Genomic DNA, 27,973 nt, shown 5'->3' on the forward strand with positions numbered 1-27,973 from the left:
AGTAGGGATAGAGTAAGTAGCAGGATCCAGTGCCCCTGGCAACTTTCAGAATGATGTCAGAAACAGTCAAGGGAGTATCCCTGCGATATTCAGAATTGTGCACTACACATTAACTGAATATAGGTGGTATGTAAAAAAAATCAGTAATGGAATTCATTCAGAACAGGTAATTCATGAGTCTGAGAACTACTCCTACAATTAAAATATCTGTACCCCAAAACTGCAATAAGGCGGAAAAAGGAAAATCTCCATCTATAGAAATAAGATTTCATACAAACATAAATATATTTAAATTTTCTTTTAACTGTAGATAAATTCAAAAGATTGTTATAAAACAGAACACTACACACAGTTGTCTGTATAGATCATAGAAAACATAAAAACCAGGATGCTGAGTAGGTGCTGGTGATGAAAACTGCAGGGCTGAAACTTGGTCAACAATAAACTGGAGGCCACAATGGCTTCATGAACATGGCCCACCCCTATTGCTAATGGTTTCGTCAACCTTGGAACTCTAGAAATTCAGGATTTTCTCTTTCTTCCTCTGCCTGCTTTGGTCCTTGTCCGGCTACCTGAGCGGACAGAAAGTTGCTTTTTAAAGTCCACTAAGCAATCCGTGGCTTCTGAAATGGAAACAAAAGACTTGATGGGAGATTCATTTAAGTCAAAATTGGTGAGGGAACTCTGCATTGCTCTGCTGCAGCCTGCCTCTTCCACCTCTGGAGAGGGCACCCTGTAGAGAAGGGAAAGTTCAGATTCAATATATGCCTAATATACACCAAGGGTATGCTACCCACTCTGCCAGAGCTTTTTATACATATTATTAGTACACTTAGTACACATAATCTTTTTTTTTTTTAATTTGACAGATAGAGTTAGACAGTGAGAGAGAGAGACAGAAAGAAAGGTCTTCCTTCCGTTGGTTCACCCCCCAAATGGCTGCTACAGCCAGAGCTATGCTGATCCGAAGCCAGGAGTCAGGTGCTTCCTCCTGGTCTCCCACGCGGATGCAAGCACCTGGGCCATCATCCACTGCCCTCCCGGGCCACAGCAGAGAGCTGGACTGGAAGAGGAGCACCCGGGACAGAATCCGGCGTCCATATGGGATGCTGGTGTCGCAGGCAGAGGATTAGCCAAGTGAGCCACGGCGCCGGCCCCAGTACACATGATCTTTGTAATAATCCAACCAGATAAGTACTTCATTTCACTTTCATAGATAAGGACATTTGTAAATTATATACCTAAAACTACACAGTTAGGTATTCAGAGAATGAGGATTCAGACCCCAATCCTAAGCCAACTAAAATCTAGGTCAGAGGACTAGATTGGCTAAAAATAAAGAGGTACGGAGTAAGACATGGCATTCGCTCTGCTGTTTTAACACCATAAGTCCACTGAGCTGGCCATTTAATATATAGCCCAGGTATGTGGGGGACCCGAGAGTTACACAGAGAAGGAGAGGTCACAATAGTTCTACAGTGTGAATATCGCACTCCACACAGAACACAGGACAGGGCTGTGCTTTTTAGAACTGCTGACAGCTACACTTCAGAGTATATCCCAATTCACCTGAAGGCTCCTGTTTTTGAAGACTCGGTCTTTATCTCTGCATCTGTAATAGAGAGAGAAAGTCACAATGCTGGCTAAGTGCTGTAGTCACACCACCTGTCACCACTCTAGTGCTTCCTGTGTTCTAGGTACTTCTTTCAACAGCCCATTGCCAATGGAATGTGAGCATTAGCACCCAACAGGCTAACTAACAGAGGTATGACCACTTTGAAATGAAAAACCTCTGAATAAATCTACTTCAAATCTGGACCTGAGGAGCAAGACGCTGCCAGATCTGCCACCTGCAGAGATTTACAACCTATTGATCTACAGGCAGCAGGATACAAGGTTTGGAGAGTTTGCTTTTTTTTTTTTTTTTTTTTTAGTCATCAGAAGGCACCACAGATTTAGATTGCTTGGTAGGAATGAACTGTTAGAACTAGATAATCAAATCTCACTAGGCTTGAGCAAGAGCTCCTCTTCTCTCTGCATCTAGTGAATTTTAACAAAAGTAATTAATAATAACAATAATAATAGCAGCTATTATCTAGAACTTACTTATGCCACAGAATACACATGGAGCTTTACTAGGTCTAATTCTTACAGACTATAAAATTGGTGTTCCCATGTAGGCAATGCTCTTGATCAATACTCTCTACTGCTGCCCCATAACTACTGCGCACAAAGAAATGTAGTTATTTCCTACAATCCCTCAGGAACATAGGCTGGGATACTAAGCTGAAAGTAATATATGAAAGACACAAAACATCAGGAGCAGTCTGTAATGCCTACACGCCTGGTTTTTCATGCTTGATCCTTCAAAAGATATACTTAGAGGGCCTCTGTCATTCCCATGGGATTTGGGAATGTTTTTTTCCCAGTTCAACAGGTAGTCTCACCCCAGGCTTTATAAAGCCTGAAATGAAACACACAACAAGTACAAAAGGGTATCTTCCTTAAGGAGAGATCATCTAGGTTGAATCTCAAAAGCTGGAAGACTGAGTCAAATGGGCACTCACATAACCCAACAAATAGTCAAAGTGTTGGCAGTGGCTATTTCTACTGGAAGACCTTACGCAGAAGCCCAAAAACCTGGTCCTGGAGTCCTCACCTGCAGTCTTATGCTCTGACTGTTCCAAGAGACTGAGGAGTCGGCCCTCACTGTGGCCTTTTTCCTGTGACAGAGAAATCAGTGAAAGAATTACTTTTTTGGTAGGGAGTCCACAATACAACAGACCATACCTGGTTCCATAGGATGTGGGAGCATAGCTCTAGGAAAGTCTTGTTTTCTAATAAATGAGGGTATACAAATGAAAAACCAAACTGCAATGAAGAAATCATATGTCTATGACAAGAATATTATTCAACAATAGGTAACAGAATCAAGCCAAAACCGTCCACCAATCACACTATAGAATAGCAGTCTCTGACCAATGAGAGATTTATAATAGCAACAAGTTTCAAGATAGCTTCTTTAGGCAACAATACCAGAAGCACAAACTGGCTCTACAGCATTGGTCACACTTAAAAACCCCAATTCCAAATCACCAGCTCAGAGTTCCCCCCACTCCTAAGGACAGTCCTGTTCTCTGGCATGACAATGGCTTCTCATCTTCGTGTGTAAAGTGACGGACTGCTATGTTAGAACCCTAGAGAAAATGGAGCTGCTGCTTTATCTTTGATCTCTAAGCCAAGACTTGCTCTTCCTTATCTCTAATCATAAGGCCTACTAGGGCCTAGGTTTTGTATTGTCCCAAGGCTATGCTTACAAGGAGTTCAACAGAGCCGATTTCATGTTATGTTTCCAGCAGAGTGAAAAGTAATTTGGCAGAATGTTTCAAGAAACTTTATAGATTCCACTTTAAGAGATCTAAGGATATAATCAATGTTACAAAGACTGATTAATGTCTTTTTTTTTTTTTATTTTTTTATTTTTGACAGGCAGAGTGGACAGTGAGAGAGAGAGACAGAGAGAGAAAGGTCTTCCTTTGCCGTTGGTTCACCCTCCAATGGCCGCCGCTGCAGCCGGCGCACCGCGCTGATCCGATGGCAGGAGCCAGGAGCCAGGTGCTTTTCCTGGTCTCCCATGGGGTGCAGGGCCCAAGCACCTGGGCCATCCTCCACTGCACTCCCTGGCCATAGCAGAGAGCTGGCCTGGAAGAGGGGCAACCGGGACAGAATCCGGCGCCCCAACCGGGACTAGAACCCGGTGTGCCGGCGCCGCAAGGTGGAGGATTAGCCTATTGAGCCACGGCGCCGGCTTGATTAATGTCTTAAACATAGTCTTACAATACTGAAGAAATGTAAAGAATCTAAATGTCCAATAAAGTGAGAATGGTTTAAGCAATCATCTATGTGATAAAAACTCAACAATAATTTTAAAAATAAACTCAGAAAGATATTTATGCTATACCTTCAGTTTTTATAAATCCAAGATAGAAACTATAAACACACAGAGAAACTATATATAACAAAGCTATACATAGCGTGTGTGTATATACACATACACACACATGTATATATTTATATACACAACTATACAAATATTTATGTATTTATAGTACATACTGTATATACATGGAGAGAAGGTGAGAAAAAGAGGAAATGAGAACAGTGTCAATTATATTAAAAGTGCACAAAGATTATTAAAAAAAAGGGCCAAGATATTAAAAGCTGCTATTGCTGAGTAGCTAAATTGAGGGTGATAATTTCTCTTTATTCTTTATATTTTTTAACTTTGTGTATTTATTTTCTACAATGAACATGTACTACTTTTGGAATTAAAAGAAAAAAATCTTTAAAAGGCATAAATTTTGCTTCAAAATAAACAGAAGGTAGATGAGGAGGGAAAGAGGGGAAAAAGCCCACAGCAGAACTGTGGTCTCTTAAAAACTGAGAATCAAGAAGATTAGGTAATTTTTCCACACATACCTTTGGGTTCCTCAGCCGCTGCTGCCGCTTCCCCTCCACAGGGGAATACAGTCTACCACTCCCTTCAGGCCCATCTCCTTGGTCTCCCTTTGCAAGCTGGAGACAGGAGTCCACGTGGCACTGATACTCTCTGAATGGGACCAGGGATTTACAGAGGTAACACTTCTCATTTCTAGCAAATCAGAAAGAGAGGGAGAAAAAGCAGCTTTAAGATTTGCTTTTGCCTCTTGGCTCCTGGATATGTCTCAATTTGTGTTTCCATGTCTCAAAGTTATTCTGCAACAAGACATGTCAACCAATGTAGATTTGCTCAGCAGGACCACCAATAAAACTAACCTGATGCCAATCAAAAGGACTGAGTGATTAGCAGTTTTCTGGCTGTATCTCTGTACCCTGCTGTTGGAGCAGTGGGATGGTAATGAAATAGCTCTTCTAACTATCTCGAACAATGCTGATTGCTCTTCAGACATAAAATATTCTGTCAAACTCTTATGAAATTAAGTGTAACAGTTTTTTCAAGAAGAAGTTAAAATTTCATCAGAAAAAGGAGTACCAAGAGCATTAAATCAAGATGACATTTTTACCAGGCTGGATGAACTTGTCTGATTAGTAAATCAAGTCTGTCTATATGCTGACTTCCTTAATTCTACAACCTGCAACATCAACTAGGAAGTTACTAAAACATGTGGTTCTGCCAGAGGCTTTTGCTTAATTTCACACACAGATATTTTTTATCTTTTTATAACAGCAGAGTTTGGAGAAAGAGAGGAATGTGTGACTTTGAAATAAGGATTGCTGAGTATTAGTGAAAATGAAACTACTAGGGGAAAAGAAAGGAAATGAACTTGTATTAAGTATTTTCTCTGTGGTGAGACTCTCTGGTAGGCCCTTAAACACAATTTCTCAATTAACTCTAATAAGCTCTATTAGGAAGGAACTTTTCTCCCCAAAATCCTATAGCTAGTTAAGTGTCAGAACCCAAATCTGCCTGACTCTTAACAGCATCTTATTTTTAAGAAGCTAAAGAAAACTTTCTAATGCATGCTTCTTAGACTTCTCTTTCCAGCCATTACTGTTCAGTAACTACAGCAAGAGAGACTTGGATTAGCTCTAAGTAAAAATTTTTCTGGAGGTCTTTAAAATAGGCAAAATACATGTCTCCCAAGGACTTAATTATATGGAAGAATGCAAGCAAAACTCTTGCCTTATGAGAAAACCCAGACCAGTATACCTTCCAATGTTCGTCAATACAGAAAATATTTATTAATTCTGTACTGCATAAGAGACAGCACTGCAACAGGAGCAGGAATTTTAGAGTCAAATAGATACTGTTTCTACTGGACATCTGGCCTTAACCAGTCATCACCTATAATTTTTCTACAGTTTATTTTTAAAAGAAAGAAATAATAATCAATTTACCCACTAATGTGAGAGTCATAAGGTAAATAACACACGGCATAATGACTGGCACGTAGTATTAAGAAACAAACAGCTACTATTGTTACTGCTGTCTCAGATGCATTTTATTAGATGCTAGAGATAAAAACATGAATGACAGGAAGTATCTGCCTTCAAATAACTCACAGTCTAGCCAGGGACATAGAAATGCTTAAAAAAAATTACTGCACTATAACATGAGGAATACAACCTTAAAGGAATGTCTACATTGCAGGAGGAGGAGTAGGGAAGGCAGCCCTGAAATTTAGGATTGAGAATACAAGTTTCAAAGATAGAAGTTTCTGCCTAGCAACCAACTGTTCTAACTTACTGTTGATCATGGCTCTAGTCTCAGGAGGCAGTACCTACACCTGACCCCTGCCTCTGAAATGAGGCTTTTTGGGTTCCGCCTGCAGCCCACAGCAAATGGAAGTCTTCGATAAAAGTACTGTCCAACCTTTCACAACTCAATTTCTCTATGATTACACAGCAAAACGCTCACTGCTTCCCCAAAGCACCAAATACCAATATGTAAATTTAAAGAAAACAGAAACCTAATGTGGAAGTGGAAGTGAATGGGTGACAGAATTAGTTATAAGAGACACAGAGCACCAACACTGAACATAAAATGGGAATAAGAAAAATAAAAAGAAATTTGACTATCCAAGCAATAAAGTGATTGTCAAAGCCAAAGAAACAGAGCATAAGATAGGAACTTATGTCTTTATTTGGTCCAAGCAATGGTATATTAAACAAGAGCTCCGTGAACACACCACACTTACTTGTCAACGCCTAGGGAAGTCTGAGTAGTTGTCCCACTGTCAGTTTTGCTCTTGGCCTCTTTTTGTCTCCGAGTCAACACTTCCAATTAGGGGAAGGAAGGGGAGGGGAGGGAAGAGAAGGGGATGGGAAAGGAGGGAAGGGGAAGAAAAAAATGTGTATTGTTAGCTGGGGTAGATTCTGAACACAAAAGACAAAATGTACAGGAAGAAACAAAGTTTAAACCCCTACTCCATTGGGAGAAGTGCACTCAGAAGCCTCAACTTAAGACTAACGCCTATAGGCTGGCGCTGCAGCTCACTGGGCTAATCCTCCGCCTGCGCGCCGGATTCTGTCCCGGTTGCTCCTCTTCCAGTCCAGCTCTCTGCTGTGGCCCGGAGGGCAGTGGAGGATGGCCCAAGTCCTTGGGCCCTGCACCCACACGGGAGACCAAGAGGAAGCACCTGGCTCCTGGCTTTGGATCGGCACAGCACGCCAGCTGTAGCGGCCATTTGGTGGGTGAACCAACTGAAGGAAGACCTTTCTTTCTCTAACTGTATCAAAAAAAAAAAAAAAAAAAAAGACTAATGCCTATAATATATGTACCAAAACTGCCTGCCTCAAGGTATTTCCCTAATTGGTAAGCCATGAGATCTAAAGATCTAGTTCACAACCAAGAAAGGCTTTTTTTTGGTACTACCAACTTGCAGCACTCAAGGGAGGGATTTATACTTTCCTAGTCAAAATTCTATCATCTGGGGGCCAGCGCCATGGTTCACTTGGCTAATCCTCTGCCTGCGACGCTGGCATCCCATATGGGCACCGGGTTCTAGTCCTGGCTATTCCTCTTCCAGTTCAGCGCTCTGCTTTGGGCCGGGAAGGCAGTGAAGGATGGCCCAGGTGCTTGGGCACCTGCACCCGCATGGGATACCAGGAGGAAGCACCTGGCTCCTGATCAGCATAGTTCTGGCCGAAGTGGCCATTTTGGGGGTGAATCAACAGAAGGAAGACCTTTCTCTTTGTGTCTCTATCTGTAACTCTACCTCTCAAATAAATAAATAAAATCTTTAAAAAAAATTCTATCATCTGGTATGACACACATTCCAAAGAAGAACTCTACAAAATATAGTAATGATAGCTACATCTGAATATCTACATAAGCTCCAATCTATGAAAGGCTGAAAAGCATTGAGGGGCCGGTGTTGTAGCACAGCAGTCTAAGCAGCCACCTGCCTACCGGCATTCCATATGGATGGCAGTTCAAGTCCCAGCTGCTGCACTTCCAATCCAGTTCCTTGCAAATGCACCTGAGAAGCCAAAGATGGCCAAAGTGCTTGGGCCTCTGCCACCCTGTGGGAGACCCAGAGTTCAGGCTCCAGGCTGAAGCCTGGCTCAGCCCTGGTCTTGGGACATTTGGGGAGTGAACCTGTAGATGGAAGATTTCTCTCTCTGTCTCTCCAACTCTGCCTTTCAAATAAACAAATCGTTAAAAAAATAAAAAGGAAAGTATTCCAGTTACAAGTGAACAGTTATAACAGTTCAGAATAGTTAACACAAGCAGTCTTCTCCACTACACTATGACCACCTCCCAATTCTAGGGGGTAGAGATGGCTTTAGCCCAGAGGATAAACAAAACACATCATCTCATATCGAAACGTGTCTGTTAAATGTTATAAAATCATAGTCTCTTAAGGGATTTTGGAAGTTATTAATCAAGTGTTTTTCAGTCTTCATTTCTTGTAACTGCAAAACAAACAAAAAACCTGAAAGTATGACCATTTCACATCAAACCCTTGTAGCCTTCTCCTCGAAACCCCTACAACAGAGAGCGTAGAAATGTTACCAGTTCATGAAATAGGCTATCGAGCATCCATCTTGTTCAGGGGTACGCAAACCATATAGTTTGCTGGTATTTTGGGCTCAGTAGACTACATGGTCTATCATAATTATTCAACTCTGTATTGTAATAGGAAAGCAGCTATAGGCTATATGTAAACAAATGGGTGTGGCTGTGTGCCAGCAAAACTAAAAACAGGTATCTGGTAGGATTTGGTCCACAGCTGGCCCTAGGTTTGCCTAGCCTGGCTCAACCTGCATGTACTGGAGGTCTTATGAATGTATTTACCACCCTTTCCATAAGTTAGCTCTTAGATATTTAACAAGCTACATTATAATCCTGGATTTACTCAGTTATCTGCCCCACTAAAATGTAACCCCCTTCAAAGGACAGTCCATAACTATTCATTAAGCCCATCTATATAAACACTTGGATTGCAGAGCCTTTTGAAGACTTTGATTAGCTCCAATCTTTATGATCATCCTTCCACTTGGTATTATTACTTTCCCCTCTTTTAAATGTATGGGAATAAAATGCACGAGATTGATTTCATTAGGCACAACTGGTAAGTAGTAAAGTCAGGACATATAATCTTTGTCATCAATGTTTTACCTTCCTTGTTAACCTCTTCTAAGCATATTCTAGTCTGTCAGTTTTTCTTTACATATGTGGCACCCCAAACTGAACCCAATATTTAACAAGCAGTCTGACCAGTAAAGAGAATAGAAGAATCATGAACTATTCCATTTGGAATCACATTCCACTAATTCAGTCAAGGCTGTATTTAATTTATTAATAATCAGGGCATACTGTTGCTTAGACTGAGCTTAAAAACAATTAAGCTCCACCCCTTACTCTCCCAAATCATCTTCAAATTAAATGTTATCAAGACAAGTCTCTCAATTCTATACACTGGTGAACAGATTGCTGGGTATTTTTCTTCCTCAAAACACTGGACTTTATACTCGGTCCTGTTCTTTTCAACTGAACATTCCAGTCTGGTTGAGATTATCTACAGTCTTGACTGTTAGCTGATGTTATAGGTTCTCTTTTCCAACTCTGTGCTATCTTCATATATGATAAGAAAATGTTTTCTATATCTTCATCCAAGTCACTGGTGAAAAATGATTGTAAAGGATGCAGCCAAGGACAGAAAACTGTGACTTGTTACTACAGAAGCTTATCTTCTCCTGGTCCATCTTTTCCTTAAATAACTGATTTAGCAAATATTTATTGAGAATTTTCAATGTGCAAATAATCTGGAGAAGAGGCAGGGTTCTTGCTCTTAAGGAAGTTACAGTTTCCTAAGGCAGACATAATACCCACTCAAATAACTATAGCACAGGGACCAGTGCAGTGGCGTAATGGGTGAGGCCGCCGCCTGTGGTGCTGGCATCCCATATGGGCACCAGTTCGAGTCCCAGCTGCTCTACCTCTGACCCAGCTCTCTGCTGTGGCCTGGGAAATCAGTAGAAGATGGCTCAAGTCCTTGGGCCCCTGTAACTGCATGGGAGACCTGGAAGAAGTTCATGGCTCCTGCATTCAGATCAGCACAGTTCCAGCTGTCACAGCCAATTGGGAAGTGAACCAGCAGATGGAAGACTTCTCTCTTTCTCACTCTCTGCCTCTCCTTCTCTCCCTGTGTAACTCTTTCAAATAAATAAATACATCTTTAAAAAATAATTATAGTATAAAGTGTACTGAGATGTGCACTGAAAAACAAGCTCCTGGGCACAAGCAACTAATGACTGTGTTTGCCTCTGGGGAAGATGACAAGGATGTGTGTCCCTTTCCAGGGACTGGAAGAGGAGAGAGACATATTTTTCACTGTATACTGTTTGGTACTGTTGAATTAAAAATTAAAAGGTGGGGATGTAGTGGAGGGCAGATTATAGGTACTCATTTTTTTTTTAAAGATTTATTTATTTATTTGAAGGGCAATTATAGAGGCAGAGGGAGAGCCAGAGATCTTCCCTTCTCTGGTTCATTCTCCAAATGGCTGCAATGGCTGGGGCCTGGCTAGGCTGAAGTCAGGAATCTAGAGCTTCATCTGGGTCTCCCACATGGGTGGCAAGGCCCAAGTACTCAGACCATGTTCTACTGCTATCTCAAGTGCATTAGAGGGCACTGGATTGAAAGTGGAGCAGCTGGGACTCAGACTGGCACCCATAAAGGATGCTGATATGCAGGTAGCAGCTTAATCCATTGTTCTACAATGCCAGGAGAAAAACATTCAGAACACAGTTGTAGAATCAGCTTTAAATCGATCTCTTATTCTATCAGCCAGCCTACACTTCTCCAATTTATGTACAAGGACTTCAAGAGAGATTTTATCAAGTACCTTGCTGAAATCAATCTTAAAAGACTGGTACCTTAAAGATCACTTTAAGTTTTTTTTCCCTTCCTTTATCTTTGGCCCCCATCTTAGCTACCAAGTATTTTTTCAAAGAAAATATTTAGGAATCACTCCGCAGACAGGACTACAAAAAATTAATTGCTTCTAGCACTTTATATTTATCTCTACTGTCCTGAGCATTGGTTATGATTCATTTATATGTCAAGACTGCCTTCTATAACATTCAACTTCCTGAATTGAGAGATTCTGGGTTTTGTTTTGTCGATCCCTTCAGCATCCACAGTAATGTAGCACAGATTAGATGCTAATAAGTATTTGCCAAATTAAATATATCAATGGATTCTGGGAGAAAAAGATCTTTTATGGGGACTTACTCTGTGTTAGAAGTTTTATAAACATAATCTCTCTAATCTTTACAATAATCCTGCAAGCACATACCAGTATCTCTATATTTTATGAATGATAAAATATTAAATAGCCTGATCAAGGTCATAAAGCTGAAAAAAAAAAAGCACAAGGAATGCAATACAAATCTGCTTTTAGAAAAGCATAGGGCCGGCGCCGCGGCTCAATAGGCTAATCCTCCACCTATGGCGCTGGCACAGCGGGTTCTAGTCCCGGTCGGGGCACTGGATTCTGTCCCGGTTGCCCCTCTTCCAGTCCAGCTCTCTGCTGTGGTCCGGGAGTGCAGTGGAGGATGGCCCAAATCCTTGGGCCCTGCACCCGCATGGGAGACCAGGAGAAGCACCTGGCTTCTGGCTTCGGATCAGCATGGTGCGCCGGCTGCAGCATGCCAGTCACAGCAGCCATTGGAGGGTGAACCAACGGTAAAGGAAGACCTTTCTCTCTGTCTCTCTCTCTCTCTCTCTCTCTCACTGTCCACTCTGCCTGTCAAAAAATAAATAAATAAAGGTGCTTCTCCTGGTCTCCCATGCGGGTGCAGGGCCCAAGGACTTGGGCCATCTTCCACTGCACTCCCAGACCACAGCATAGAGCTGGGCTGGAAGAGGAGCAACTGGGACAGATTCCGGCCCCCCAATCCGGACTAGAACCGGGAGTATCGGCGCCGCAGGCGGAGGATTAGCCAAGTGAGCCGTGGCGCAGGCCAAAAGTAAGATCTTTCATCTGCTGGTTCAGTCCCCTAATGCTCACAATGGGCAGCTCTGGGCCAGGCCAAAGCCAGAAGCCAGGAATTCTATTCCATCCTGGCCTCCCACAAGGGTTGTAGGGGCCCCAGAACTTGAGCCATCATCCACTGCTTTTTCAGGTGGAGCTGGATCAGAAGTGAAACAGCCAGGACTTGAACCAGCACTTCAATATGGGATGTTAGCATCAGAAGTGGTGGTTTAACTCATTGTGCCACAATGCCCACCCGCTTATTGGACATCTGAACATCTTCTTTGGAGAAAAATCTACTCAAGTTCACTTCCCATTTTTCTATAGGGCTGTTTTGCTTTTTTACTGTTGAGTAGTAAGAGTTCTTTATATATCTAGGTACCAAATTCTTATCAATATATGATTTGCAAATATTTCTTCCCATTCTGTAAGTTGTCTTCATTTCCTTGATAACACCCTTCAATAAACAAGCTTTAAATTTTGATGAAGTACAATTTACCTGTTTTTCCCCCCCCTTTGGTTGCTTTTGCTTTTGGTGTTAGATAAGAATCCATTGCCATATATAAGGTCCTTGTATTATATGCCTTTTAGAAGTTTATAAAACTTTAAGAACTTATACTGAGGACTTTGATCCATTTTTTTGTATACAGTGAATGGTAGATTTGGATCTTCAGTTATCATGACGCTATTTATTGAAAAAGACTATTTCCCCCATTAATGGTCATGAGATCCTTGTCAAAAATCAATGGTTAACAAGCATATTTCTAGGTCCTCAATTGTGTTTGATCTATGTATCTGTAGTTATGCCAACACTTCACTGTCTTGATTTAGTAAGTCATAACATTTCAAAGTATGAACTCTGAACTTTATTCTTTTTCAAGACTATTCTATCATGGTTCCCTTGTATGTGCAGTCTTAAAAAAGTTCATAGAAAATGTATGTTGAAAAAAAAATCATAGGGCTGGCACTGTGACGCAGCGGATTAAAGCCCTGGCCTGAAGAGCCGGCATCCCATATGCACACCAGTTCTAGTCCTGGCTACTCTTCCAATCCAGCTCTCTTATAGCCTGGGAAAGCAGCAGAAGATGGCCCAAGTCCTGGGACCCCCGCACCCACATAGAAGACCTGGAAGAAGCTCCTGGCTTCAGATTGGCGCAGCTCTGGCCATTGCAGCTATCTGGGGAGTGAACCAGCAGATGGAAGATCACTCTCTCTGTCTCTACCTCTCTCTCTAACTCTTTCAAATAAATAAAATAAATCTTAAAAACAAAAAAATCATGGTCGAAAAATTTTCTGAACCAAAATAATCTAATCTTTATAATTCCACTTTTCATAGACTTTTTGAAATCCTCAAATAGTTCAATTTGAATTTTAAGATCAATTTAACAGTTTCTGCAAAGAAGTTGGTTGGGACTTTGACAGCAAATTTGAATCTGTGAATTAATTTGGTGAATACTATAAAATATTCTAAACCTTGAACATGATGAGATATCTATTTGTAATGGACCATTTTTTTTTTTGTTAGTATAATGAAATACTTGAGGCAGGCTACTTCATTAAAAAAAGAGGTTTATTTCAAATCTCTACAAATTCAAAGCAAACTTCTTTGTATAAACTGATAAGATGATCCCAAAACTCATATTCCAACAAGACAATTCTGGAGATGCAAGGGACCTCATCAGGTAATGGTCTTCTTGCTGCCAGAGTCCTAGAGGTCATAGGGCATCAGATAACACGAGAGACAAGTAACATGCATGTGTGTGTTGCCTATCTCATCTTTCTCCTACTTGTTATAAAGTCATCAGGATTCAGTCCATAGGGCTCCACTCTAATGATTTATTCAATTCTATGGTCTCTCAAAGGCTCCTCCTCTAAATAACATAGCTGGATTAAATTTTTTCCCTTTAACTACCAACCTCAAAATGGAGATTAAATTTCCACATTAAGGGAACAAACAGAATTTAAATCATAGCATCACTTATTTAGGCTTTTTAATTTTTTTTCAACAATGCTTTGTAGTTTCAGAGTATAAGTTTTACATTTCTTTTCTCAAATATGCATTTTATTCCTTCTGATACTATTTAAGTGGGAACTGTTAAATTCATTTGCAGATTGCTCATTGCTAGTGCATAAAATATAGTTAATTTTGTATAATGACTTTGTACCCCACAAACTTGCTCAACTCATGTTATTAGTTCTCTGGATTCTCTAGAATTTTCGATTTATAAAATGTCATCTGTTGGAGTATTTTACTTATTCCTTTACAATATGGATACTTTTTATTTCTTTCCTAATTGTCTTGGCTAGAACCTTCAGTACCATTTTGAACAGAAGTGGCAAGAGTGGACACTCGTCTCTTGATTCTGACCTTAGGGAAAGCTTTTGGTCTTCCATCACTAAGTACAATGTTAGTTGTGGGTTTTTTATAGAAGATCTCTATCAAATTTAGGAAGTTCCTATCTACTAGTTTGTCAGTATTTTATCATTAAGCTGTGCTGCTCTGACATCACGATCAGCCCTTAAGGCTTTCTGGTCTGGATGAAAAGCCCATGAGAGCATTTCAGGCATGGAAAGCCAAGATACCATGGCAAAAAAAAAAAAAAAAAAAAAAAAAAAAAAAAAAAAAAATCCTACATGAAGGATCTCTGTGAGAACCCAGTGGAAAGAAGGGGCCATCAAAGAAGGATGTACTTTTCTCAGAAGGGAAGAAAGAACTTCCACTTTGCTTATGGCCTTGTCTAAATAATGACGAATACTATGGACTCAAAAGGCTTCCATAACCTTGGCAGCTCATGCAAGAGTCTCAGGTGATCACCGATGTCATACATAAGAGTGTTAATTGTTAAATTAACAAGAGAGAGTCACCATGCACTTACTCCCCATGTAGGATCTCTGTCCTCAATGAGTTGTACTATGAGAACTGACTGTAAAACTTGTTCTCAAACAGGTTTTTATATTTTTTTGTGTGTGTACAAATTGTTGAAATCTTTACTAGTATAAAGTTGGTCTTCTGTGTATAAAGTTAATTAAAAATGTATCTTAATGCAGAATGAGACTGGGAATGGTAGAGGGAAAAGGAGGTGGGGTGGGAGTGGGGGTGGGAAGGCGGGTATGGTGGGCAAAATCACTATATTCCTAAAGTTGTACTTATGAAATTTGTACTCATTAAATAAAAGGTTTCTTGGGGGGAGTGGGGGGAGATGTGCTGGGGCCGGCGCTGCGGCATAACAGGTGAATGTGCGGTGCCGGCATCCCATATGGGTTCAAGTCCTGGCTGCTCCACTTTCGAACTGGCTCTCTGCTATGGCCTGGGAAAGCAGTAGTAGATGGCCCAAGTCCTTGGGCCCCTGTACCCACATGGGGGGCCAGGAGGACGCTCCTGACTCCTGGCTCCGTATTGGCTGCTGGTTGGGGAGTGAACCAGCGGATGGAAGACCTCTCTCTCTCTCTCTCTGCCTCTCCTTCTCTCTGTGTGTAACTCTGACTTTCAAATAAATAAATACATCTTTTTTAAAAAGAAGAAAAAAAAAAGATGTGCTGAATTTTGTCAAATGTTTTTTCTGTGTCCTTTTAGATTATGTGGGCTTTGTCCTTTATTCTGTGGTGTACTCTATTATTTTAATTTTCCAGTGTTAAACCACCAAGCTTTCAAACTTATTTTCTGATGAGAAAAGGAGTACTTGGGGAAATTTCCATGTTGTTTGACCACCAAAACTACTAATCTACCTGCATCTGCACCCACCTTCCCTCACAAGATGAACTGCCCACAGAGCTATCTAAGGCTAATTTTTCCATTTGATCCTTAATACGAATGTCTCATGCCTATTTAAGTATTCCCTTCCTGCTATCATCTCTCCTGAATCATCAATTTCCCTTGTTTTTAGATCACTGTCAGCAGCATACAAATACGCTGGAATATTTCTCGGTTACTTCTAGACTTGTATGTACTACTCTATTCAACATATTTCTATTTGGTTACTCACTAAGCATCCTAAAATTACAAGCACAATCATATTCATAATTTCGTTCTGCAAAACTGCTCCTGACCCAGTGTTCCCACTCTCAAAAAACGAAGTCCTCATTAACCCAACTGTTTGGGGTAATATTTGGTATCTCCTGAGTCGTCGTCTCTATCTTGCATTCCAACAAATTCTTTAGGTTCCACTTTCAAAATGTTCCCAAATCTAACAACTTCTTCACCTCATGCTACCACCACAATCCACACACACACCAGATCTTGCCTGGAATAATACAAACAGCCCCCTGCTCAGACTCCTTGATTCTATTTTTGCTCCTGTCCCTACACAGGCCATTTTCCACATAGTAACCACAATTAGATTACATCATCCACCCTTATTCTCAATCTCTCTAAGGCTTTTCATTACATTTAGAATAAAGTACAAAAAGCCTGGGTCACTTCCCCTTTTTCCGCTGTTGCTCATTCTCTTCCATCACTGTGGCAGCAATCAGAAACACACCTAACACACTCTGGCTTTAGGTTCTTTATTCCCTTGACATGGAAATACTCCATTCAAATACCACCTCAAGAAGTATTCTTGGATCTTTCAATTAAAAAGACCTCCCACCTTTTCTCTGCTCCAACCATTATCCATACTCTCTTTTTGCCTTATTTTTCTTAAATTTTATCTATTTTCCTCACAGATAAAATAAGTTTCAAGAGCTGTAAGCTTCATGAGAGCACAAGACTTCTCTTTTGGTCAGTACTGTATCCTTAGCCAGTACCATAGTATCTGGGTTATGGTGTGGTTAAATAAATATCAATTAGATTGGGGCCAGTGCTGCGGCACAGTGGGTTAACACCCTGGCCTGAAACGCTGGCATCCCAAATGGGCGCCGGTTCTAGTCCCGGCTGCTCCTCTTCCAATCCAGCTCTCTGCTATGGCCTGGGATGTGGGATAGCAGTAGAAGATGGCCCCAAGTCCTTGGGCCCCCGCACCCACGTGGGAGACCCGGAAGAAGCTCCTGGCTCCAGATTGGCACAGCTCCAGCCATTGCAGTTATCTGGGGAGTGAACTAGCGGATGGAAGACCTCTCTCTCTGTAACTCTAACTTTCAAATAAATAAATAAATAAATCTTTTAAAAAAAAGTATCAATTGGACTGTCAGTAAAGAAGCACAAATTATACAGTAAAATCAATACAGCTGAATTACTCAGATATTGTCTAAACTGAGTATTCTGCAATAAGCACAGCCAGAAACCCAAGTACAAGTTGCCTTCTCTCATCCTGACCTTCCTCAGTCATGAAGTTTTATCCCATATGGGATGTCGGCACTGTGGGCAGTGGCTTTACTTGCCAAGCCAAAGCGCCGGACCCTGATTGATCTTAAAATCACAGACAGGGGCTGGCACTATGGTGTAGCGGGTAAAGCAGCTGTCCACAGTGCCAACATCCCATATGGGTGCCGGTTCGAGTCCCGGCTGCTCCACTTGCGATCCAGCTCTCTACTGTGGCCTGGGAAAGCAATAGAAGATGGCCCAAGTCCTTGGGTCCCTGCACCCACATTGGAGATCTGGAAGAAACTCCTGGCTCCTGGCTTTGAATCAGTGCGGCTCTGGCCATTGCAGCCCTGTGGGGAGTGAACCAGAGAATGGAAGATCTCTTTCTTTCTGCCTCTCTGTAACTCTGCCTTTAAAGTAAATAAATACATCTTTAAAAAAAAAAATCACAAATGATAACCAGATAATATGTGCCTTCCAACCTGATACAATATGAAAGACAATACTACTTGTATAGACTCTAGGAAAAATTAAAAACCCTATGTATACTATAATCTGTATTTCAATGTTTATCCCACCCCCCCCATAAACATCACTGCCTAATTAGTATTCAGTTCTCAATAAAAATGCCCTTCACAAATGAAGGTGAGACAAATGTTTTCAAACAAAGAAATCTCTGTTAAGTAATTCATCTGTGGTTGGCCTGAATTTGGAAATAAAATATACTAAAATGAGCTCCTCAGACTAAAGAAAAATGATCCCAAATAGATGGAATTGGGTTATAAGAAGAATGGAAACTGTAAATTAGTGCAGCCACTTTGGAAAACAGTATGATTTCTTTAAAAACTAGAAATAGACTTGCATATGATCCAAAGATTCCATTATATATAACCACTTACCCAAAGGACATGAACACATTGTATCAGAGATAGCTGGTCAGCCACGTTTATAGCAGCTTTGTTCACAACAGCCAAAACGTGGAATCAACCAAGATATCCATCATCAGATGAATGGATGTGCGCGTGCACACACACACACGACACACATGCAGGAATACTATTCAGCTACAAAAAAACTGAAATCCTATCATTTGAATCAAAGTGGCTGCAACTGGGGGACGTCATGTGAAGAGAATAAGCTGGAAAAGGCAAGACAAATACTGCATGTACTCTCTTATCTGTGGGAGCTAAAATTAAAAAAAAAAACAGTAAAAGAAATGTGTATCATGATTTAAACACATTTTAAAGGTTTATTTTATTTGGATGGCAGATTTATAGAGAGAAAGAGGGATAGACAGAGACAGAGACAGAGACAGAGACAGACAGAGAGAGAGAGATCTTTCATCCACTGGTTCACTCCCCAGATGGCCACAATGGTCAGGGTAGGACCAAGATGAAGTCAAGAGCTAAGAGCCCCATCTGAGTCTCCCACATGGGTGCAGGGGCCCAAGCACTTGGGTCATTCTCTGCTGCTTTTCCAGGCACATTAGCAGAGAGCTGGATCAGAAGTGGATTAATAGGGACACAAACCAGCACCCATATGGGAGGTAGTATCACAGGCAGCACCTTTAACCACTATGTCACGATACCAGCCTCAACAAATCATTTTTTACAATTATGAGTTGATTAGTGAAAGGGGCATGCTGATAGGCATTATAATGGTACTGGTATTATAATGGTAAAATATAACTGTAGGTGTACATAAAACAATAGGCCTTATCTTTCAAAGATACATATTGAAATATTTTTAGATGAAATGATATAATGAAAATTATATCAAAATAATTTATTGGGGGTGGTTAGAGTAAGGGGTAGGATGGCATACACAGAAAAGGTGGGTCATATGTTCATAATTGTTGAAGCTGGATGACAAGCTCACAGGGATTCTCTAAACTATTAAAAAGACAAGACAAAAAGTGGTTTAAAATAAAACCTACTGGGGCCAGTGCTGTAGCATAGTGGGTTAAGATGCTGTGTGCAGCATCTGCATCCCACACAGGTTCCAGTTTGAGTCTGGGCTGCTTCACTTTTGATCCAGCTCCCTGCTAATGTGCCTGGGAAAGCAGCAGGGGATGGACCAAAGTGCTTGGGCCTCAGCACCTACATGTGAGACCCCAAAAAAGCTCCTGGCTCATGGTTTTGGCCTGGCCCAGCCTCAGCTGTTGCAGCTATTTGGGGATTGAATCAGCAGACAGAAATTTCTTTCTTTTTTTTTTTTTTTTTTTTAGTTTTTGACAGGCAGAGTGGACAGTGAGAGAGAGAGACAGAAAGAAAGGTCTTCCTTTTGCCATTGGTTCACCCTCCAATGGCCGCCGCGGCTGGTGCACCGTGCCGATCCGATGGCAGGAGCCAGGTGCTTCTCCTGGTCTCCCATGGGGTGCAGGGCCCAAGCACTTGGGCCATCCTCCACTGCACTCCCTGGCCACAGCAGAGAGCTGGCCTGGAAGAGGGGCAACCGGGACAGAATCTGGCGCCCCGACTGGGACTAGAACCCGGTGTGCTGGCGCCGCAAGGCAGAGGATTAGCCTAATGAGCCACAGCGCCAGCCGAAATTTCTGTCTTCTTGCTCATTTGAACGTCAGAATTACAGAGAAAGAGGGAGAGAATTTCTCTGTCTTCTCTTTAAAAAAAATAAGTAAAACCTACTGTTAAAAGCTAATACCAAAAAAGGAAAGTTACATATATATATTATAATATATATAACTATATATAGTATATATATGTATGCTATATTTATATATAACTGTTAACAGTAGCTTGAGCTGGGCTAGATCATGGCTGTACTTTTTCCTCAGTAGATTTCTTTTTTAAACATTTTATTTATTTATTTAAGATGTAGAGTTAAAGACAGTGAGACGGAGAGACAGAGAGGTCTTCCATCTGCTGGTTCACTCCCCAAATAGCCACAAAAGCCTTAGCTGTGCCAATCCAAAGCCAGGAGCCAGGAGATTCTTGTGGGCCTCCCATGCGGTTGCTGAGGCCCAAGCACTTTGGGGCCAAGCGCCTGGGCCATCTTCTACTGCTTTTACAGGTCATAGCAGAGAGCTGGAAGAGGAGCAGTCGACTACAACTGGCGCCCATGTGGGATGCTGGCACCACAGGCAGAGGATTAACCTACTGCATCACAGCACTGGCCTCCCTCAGTAAATTTTACCTAACTACGTCTATAATAGAAGCAGCTGTTTGTTCTAGTAGTTAAGACAGGTTAGGATGCCTGCATCCCATCTTGTTGTGCCTGGGTTCAATACCCAAATCTAGTTCCTGACTCCAGCTCCCTGCCAATGCAGACCCTGAGAGATTAGTGATGGCTTGAGTAACTGAATTTCTGCCGCTCATGTGGGAGGCCTAGATTGAGTTTCCAGTTCCTATCTTCAGCCCTGCCCAGTACTGGCCATCTGAGTACTCAACCAGTGCTTGAGAGCTCTCTCCCTCTATCTCTTTCCGTCTCTCAAATAGATTAATTTTTCTACAATAGGCCAGCACTCTGGTATAGCACTGCTTGCAATGCTGGCATTCTACTTTAGAGTGCCATTTTGAGTCTCAGCTGCTCTGCTTCTGATCCAGCTCCCAGCCAATGTGTCTAGGAGAGTAGTGGAAGATGGCCCAAATGCTTATGTCCCCACCACCCATGTAAGGTGATCCAGATAAACTTCCAGATTTCCAGCTTCAGCGGCCCAGTTCCAGTCATTGTGACCATTTAGGGAATGAACCAGTAGATGGAAGATTTCTCGGACTCTCCTCTCTCACTCTGCCTTTCTAACAAATAAATAAAATCTTTTTACAAAATGAATTCATAAGTCCACAATGTACTGAAAAGAAACATTACAGGGAAGAAGTTCCTCTTTACAAAACAATGGCGGCTAACCAATGCAGAAGAAATTATGGGATTATGAAAATCACCATTAACTACCATAGTAGTAATTTAAGCAAGAGTCACCAATGGCTACGAAATGCAGGTGTATGCCTGTTTGGGAATAGGATACCATGCATCCTCAAAGCAGAAGCCCAAAGACAACACACTGATCACACACACACACACACACACACACAGCCTTCACAGAAGGAAACCTAGTAGACACCATCTTAATAAGAGAAATCAAATTTAATAACCTCAATAAAAAAGCTATTATCTGATCCCTCATACATTTACAAGCACAATACTTGGGTCTGGCATTGTGGTGTAGTGGGTTAAGCCACTGCCTGCAATGCCAGCATTCCACATGGGTGCCTGCTGAGTCCCAGCTGCTCCACAATACAGCTCCCTGCTAATGTGCCTGGGAACGCAGCAGATGGCGACACAAGTCCTTGGGTCCCTGCACCAATGTGGAAGACCTGGAGGAAGTTCCTGGTTCTTGGCTTCGGCCTGGCCCTGTCCTGCTGTTTTGGCCATTTGGGGAGTGAACCAGTGAATGAAAGACCTCTCTGCCTTTCAAATAAGTAAATTGTAAAAAAAGACAACACGTTTTTTGCTATAATATGCCAAAAATGTTTAACTTGAACCTAATCATAAAAAACAGAGGGCTGGTAGTGTGGTATTGTTATTGTTACTATAAAGACCAGGAGTATATCATAAACTCCTATTTTTTTAAATATGAAAATTCTCTGCAAATAAATCTTATATGAAACCCAATACATAAAATGCACAGGGTAGAGCTCCAGATGAGGTGGGGTAGTAAAGGTTAAGTGTTACCAATACTCATGCTGTTGGCCCTGAGCTTCTGACACCCTCACAAAAACCTAGCAATGCACAGAACACATTCTGAAAAAAAAAAATATAGTAGAACAGAGACGGGCAAACTAGAGCTAGCCACCTGTTTTTAATATACAGTCACCTTGGAGGCTGGCACCATGGTGTAGTAGGTTAATCCTCCACCTGTGGCGCCAGCATCCTATGTTGGCAATGGTTCTAGTCCTGGCTGCCCCCTGGCTGCTGATAGCTCTCTGCTATGGCCTGGGAAAGCAGTAGAAGATGGCCCAAGTCCTTGGGCCTCTGCACCCATGTGGGAGACCAGGAAAAACTCCTGGCTCCTGGCTCTGGATTGGCACAGCTCCGACTGTTGTGGCCATCTGGGGAGTGAACCAGTGGAGGGAGGACCTTTCTGTCTCTCTGTCTCACTGTCTCACTGTCTGTAACTCTACCTCTCAAATAAATAAATAAATAAAATCTTAAAAATATATATTACAATCATCTTATTCATTTACAAATTGCCTATATCTGCTTATGTGCTATAACGGCAAAGCTGAGCATCTGTAACAGGCCTGAAAAATTGTACCAGAGACCATATACTCTGCAAAGCCTAAAATATTTACTATCTGTCCTTTTAAGAAAAAGTTGGTGGGGTGGGCATTGTGGTGCAGCAGGTTAAAAAGCTGCTTGGTTGGGGCTGGCGATGTGGCAAAGTGGGTTAACGCCCTGGCCTGAAGTGCCAGCATCCCATATGGGCGCCAGTTCGAGACCCGGCTGCTCCACTTCCGATCCAGTTCTCTGCTATGGCCTGGGAAAGCAGTAGAAGATGGCTCAAGTGCTTGAGCCCCTGCACCTGTTTGGGAGACCCAGAAGAAGCTCCTGGCTCCTGGCTTCGGCATAGCTCTGGCCATTGCGGCCAACTGGGGAGTGAACCATCAGATGGAAGACCTCTCTCTCTCTCTCGGTGTACTCTTTCAAATAAATAAATAAATCTTAAAAAAAAAAAAAAAAAAGAGGCAGTGTGGCTTTGAGTGGATTCTGAAAGCCAGTGGCAACTGTCTTTATTAAAAAAAAAAAAAAAGCAGCAGCAGCTGCTTGGGACACCTGCCCCATGTTGGGACCTGGGTTTGAGTACAACCTCCATTTCCAATCCAGCTTCCTAATGTGCACTCTTGAAGGCAGAAGATGGCTCAAGTACTCAAGTCCCTGCCACCCATGTAGGAGGTCAGGTAGAATTCCTGGCTACTGGTTTTGGCTTGGCCTGGCTCTGTTTGCACACATTTGAGGAATGAACCAGGGTATGGAAGAGTTCTGTCTTAAAATACACACATACATTTAAAAAAAAAAGTTTGATCGGGCCAGCATTGTGATGTTAGCAGGTAAGGCCATCCACCTGCAATACCAGCATACAATATGGATGCTGGTTTATGTCCCGGCTGCTCTACTTCTGATCCAGTTCCCTGCTGATAGCTTGGGAAAAAAAGCAGAAGACGGCCCAAATACCTGGGTCCCTACCATTGAGATCCAGATAAGCTCCTGGCTCTGGCCTGGCCCAGAGTGAACCAGTGGATGGAAGATTTCTTTTTCTTTGCCTCCCTCTCTCTTTGTAACCCTGCCTTTAAAGTAAATAAATGAACCTTAAAAGAAAAAGTTTCCTAAGTAACCTTTGCTTTTAAGAGTATATTTTCTTGGCCAGCGCCGCGGCTCAATGGGCTAATCCTCCCCCTGCAGCACCAGCACACCGGGTTCTAGTCCCAGTCGGGGCGCCGGATTCTGTCCCGGTTGCCCCTCTTCCAGGCCAGCTCTCTGCTATAGCCCGGGAGTGCAGTGGAGGATGGCCCAAGTGCTTGGGCCCTGCACCCCATGGGAGACCAGGAAAAGCACCTGGTTCCTGCCTTCGGATCAGTGCGGTGCGCTGGCCGCGGCAGCCAACATTGGAGGGTGAACCAACGGCAAAGGAAGACCTTTCTCTGTCTCTCTCTCTCACTGTCCACTCTGCCTGTCAAAAAAAAAAATAAGAGTATATATCCTTAGGGCCAACCTCCATACTACTGTGTTAGATGATATGGAAGGAATAAAAATGACTATGACACAGTTACTATTAATAACATTATTAAGTTTATATATAAAAATCATGAATAATAACTTTTTGCAGTATGACTCTTCTGTAAATTAAAAGAGACTGAGATATTAGCATCAAAAAATTTTTGCAGTGAATCTTGTATGGATCCCGATTTCAACAAACCTTACTTGTAAAAAATAATTATGATACTGAGATTGAACAGACCAGATATTTGATGTTAAGGAATTGTTATTTTTTTATAGGTGGTAGAACATTATGATTAGGTGTTTTCTAAAATATTTTATCTCTTAGGGATACATAGTAACATAATAAAACTATATCTGGGATGTGATCTGAAATAATCTGGGGAAGGAGGTTTATGGATGGAATATACTGTAGATCAAAAACAATGGCCATAAATTGATGTGTGTAAAACACACAGCTTCAAGGTTCTACTATTCTCTCAATTTCTATGTTTGAAATTTTCTGTAAGTAAAACACACACACAAAGTCTTTTTGCAGAATAATAATTAAACTGACCACTGTCTTTTGTGAAAACTAGTACGAAAGTTAGGTGGCAAAGATAAGACCCAGAAAAAAAAAAACACTAAGAGTTCTGTTTCTAAAGAATCATTAATGGCAATCAAAGTCAAGTATATGTATATTGTCATCAGAGTCTAAATTAATACTAGATAGTTCCATATGGAGAAAAGACTGAAACTCTCTGCACCTTACTAGTAAATGCTTTACCAAGATTCCTCTGAAAATGTAATAGATGACAGCAGTCCATAATAGAAACATACCAGCTCTTCAAAATGTTTTGTAATGTGATATGTACACAACAATCTATGTGAACTCATCACTTAACAACTAGAATATTAACAAAACGTATTAGCTAACAGAGTGCATGTTCCTTAGTCCATCCTTCTACCTTGATCCCCAATCAAGAGGGTAGCATTTATTCTCACAATTATCCTTACCTTGTCCTTCTACACACACAGTTTTACTCTAAATTCTTTTTTTTTTAAAGATGTATTTATTTACTTGAAAGTCAGAGTTACACAGAGAGAGTAGGAGAGGCAGAGAGAGAGAGAGAGAGAGAGAGGTCTTCAATCCGCGGGTTCACTCCCCAGTTGGCCACAGGGCTGGAGCTGTGTCAATCCAAAGCCAGGAGCCTCCTCTGGGTCTCCCATGTGGATGCAGGGGCCGTCTTCCACTACTTTCCCAGACCATAGAGAGATGGATTGGAAGTGGAGCAGCTGGGACTCGAACCAGTGCCCATATAGGATGCAGGAAGCAGCGTTACTTGCTATGCCACAGTGCTGGCCCCTACTCTAAATTCTTAAACAATATGTTGGATGAAGTATTTTGAACCTTGCTGTTTCTTTTTTAGTCTGAATATTTATGAGTAATTACTTAGAGTACAGAGCACTAGCTTTTGAGTTAAACCTAGCTGTGTATCTTGGCTCTTGCAACTTTCTAGGGATGTGATTTGGGAAAGTAATTTCTTTAAGGCTGCAGTTTCTTCTATATAAGTGGAGTATCTGCTTCAACAGATTTAAACAGAATACACATATACAAAAAGTGCTCCTATGTGGTAGCTCTATTGGTTAATGTTAGGTATGGTTTAGAAAGACTTGGCAAATCAAATACTTTTACTTAATGGAAAAACAGTTATCTTATTCTCAAGCTTTCCTCCACATCAGATCTTTAGAAAATTCCTTAGTAACAAACTCAAGGCTGTGCACGGTCACACCAAAAATAAGTGTTTACCTATTTATCTTTTAACTTTGCACTCAAGCTTTTACAGAGGTCTAAGTCACTGGGACTCTGTTCATGAGGGAAGAGCCTGAATCTAACCGTTTCTCTCAGGTAACTGAAAAGCTGACAAGGTCAATTCTGGCGAGATTAGACTTCATGTTTATTCCCAGAGGTGAAAAATTGTAGTATTTGGAAACTGAGGGGGTTTCCTATGGTACCCTCACACTTTCTCTCCTATTGTTTCCCTTTTCTACACACAAAAAGCAGAGAACATAGTAACCAAGAATACTAGCTCAAGAGTCAGGCAGATCAGGGCTTGGGACCTGATTCTGCCTCTTATTGTCTTATGCTGGATAAGTAGGTAAACCATTCTGATAGCAGTTTCATGATCCATAAAAGGGAGATAACAATACTTACCACCTTAGGTAATAGTTCTGACTGTGGCTTTAAGGTAGTTCTAATGGTGATCACCAATCTAATATTAATTAATTCCTTAAACTTTTCTCTTTCTTAAAATGTTCTAGATGCCTGAATTAAGAAGTGTGACTAGATCATGAAGTGAGAGAACTTCTCTAAAATGGTATTTAACTGTTAATATTCCTTCAACACATAATGCTCTTGGTTTTAACTCAGGTATTAAAAACAGCTATTTTATTTTTCAAGGAAGGAATAAGCACATCTGGCAGAACTAAAAGAAATCCTGAGGCCTGGCTCTTTAGTATCAAGGCACAAGAAGTACAGTAACTGAGCAAAGTCAATGTAAAGAGGAACAAGATGTTGAGTTCCCAGTTTCTGGCTTTGGCATGGAATAGTCTCCACTGTTGCAGGTATTGAAGAAGGGAACCATTGGATGGGAGATATGGCTACCTGTCTTTCAAGTAAGGTAATAAATATTCAAAAAAAAAAAATCTCCAAAAGAAATATGTTGGGCAGGGGCCGGCTCTGTGGTGCCACGGGTTAATGCCCTGGCCTGAAGCGCCGGCATCCCATATGGGTGCCGGTTCTAGTCCTGGCTGCTCCTCTTCCAGTACAGCTCTCTGCTATGGCCTGGGAAAGCGGTAGAAGATGGCCCAAGTCCTTGGGCCCTTGCACGCACGTGGGAGACCCGGAAGAAGCTCCTGGCTCCTGGCTTTGGATCGGCACAGCTCTGGCCGTTGCAGCCATCTGGGGAGTGAACCAGCAGATGGAAGACCTCTCTCTCTGTTTCTACCTCTGTAACTCTGTCTTTCAAATAAATAAATCTAAAAAAAAAAAAAAAAAAAAAAAAAAAAGGATGGGCAGAACAAAGGCACCAAGAGCTCAAGCAAACATGGAGTTGTAGTCAGACTGCCATTTCACATGTCACATCATACAGTAACTTTATTAATGCATCATGGGGTGGCTGACATGAGATGTCCAACAGACAGGCTGATTAGAAGTTGTCAAAAGACAAATGAGATGAGGTGGTGCATGGGGGTGGTGGTGGAAGTAACTGGAGCAAAGTACTCACTGTGATGCAGTAGGTTAATAACATCACTGCCTATATATGGTGCCAGCTCAAGTCCTGGCTAGTCCACTTCTGATGCAGCTCCCTGCTCCTGAGAAACAGCCCAAGAATAAATAAGTGCTTGGGTGCCTGCCACCCACATGAGAGCCCCAGATGGAGTTCCAGGCTCCTTGTCTCGGCCTGCCTAACTCTGGCCATTGCAGCCATTTTTGGAGTGAACCAGCAGATGGAAGATCTCTGTCTCTTCCCTTCTCTAACTGTTTCAAATAACTAAACAACTAAACAAATAAATACATCTTCAAAAAAAATTCTAGAAGAGTTACACACAGTGTAACATAAGTCTGGGGTAGAGGTACTAACCTGAGTTCATCCAGCAGCTAAGTATTATGAAATATTTCTATATCAGTAATACTGGCATTCGAATAAGATAATGGCCTTCCCAAAAAACACCAAACAATTCTGGGTAAGTTCTTCTAAAGAGGAATCTACTTTGTAACTCACAGACCCAGTGCTCAGGTTTTGTTTTTTTTGTTTGTTTGTTTTTTGTTTTTTTGATAGGCAGAGTTAGACAGTGAGAGAGACAGAGAGAAAGGTCTTCCTTCCGTTGGTTCACTCCCCTTAAGGCCACTACAGCGGCACTGCACCAATCAGAAATCTGGAGCCGGGTACCTCCTCCCGGTCTCCCATGGGGGTGCAGGCCCAAGCACTTGGGCCATCCTCCACTGCACTTCCGGGGCCACAGCAGAGAGCTGGAG

At 41.7% G+C, this 27,973-nt stretch overlaps 1 protein-coding gene across 10 annotated transcripts in view; it reads right to left on the reverse strand.

Annotated features, from left to right (window-relative positions):
* Nucleotides 1-266: 266 nt before the first annotated feature.
* The window catches only part of UIMC1 (ubiquitin interaction motif containing 1), a 108,511-nt gene continuing 80,804 nt past the window's right edge, over nucleotides 267-27,973 (reverse strand). For all 10 annotated transcript variants that reach the window (XM_089335107.1, XM_070076435.2, XM_089335108.1 and 7 more), the window contains 5 exons: nucleotides 6,699-6,777; nucleotides 4,480-4,651; nucleotides 2,660-2,723; nucleotides 1,570-1,612; nucleotides 267-733 (listed from right to left, as the gene is read on the reverse strand). In XM_089335107.1, coding sequence (XP_089191233.1) covers nucleotides 523-733; nucleotides 1,570-1,612; nucleotides 2,660-2,723; nucleotides 4,480-4,651; nucleotides 6,699-6,777 — 569 coding nt within the window. In that variant the 3' untranslated portion in view covers nucleotides 267-522. The remainder of the gene's footprint in view (nucleotides 734-1,569; nucleotides 1,613-2,659; nucleotides 2,724-4,479; nucleotides 4,652-6,698; nucleotides 6,778-27,973) is intronic.

The sequence above is a fragment of the Oryctolagus cuniculus genome, chromosome 6 (genome assembly GCF_051225735.1).
Source record: "Oryctolagus cuniculus isolate XC-2025 breed Fujian yellow rabbit chromosome 6, ASM5122573v1, whole genome shotgun sequence".
Classification (NCBI taxonomy): Eukaryota; Metazoa; Chordata; class Mammalia; order Lagomorpha; family Leporidae; genus Oryctolagus; species Oryctolagus cuniculus.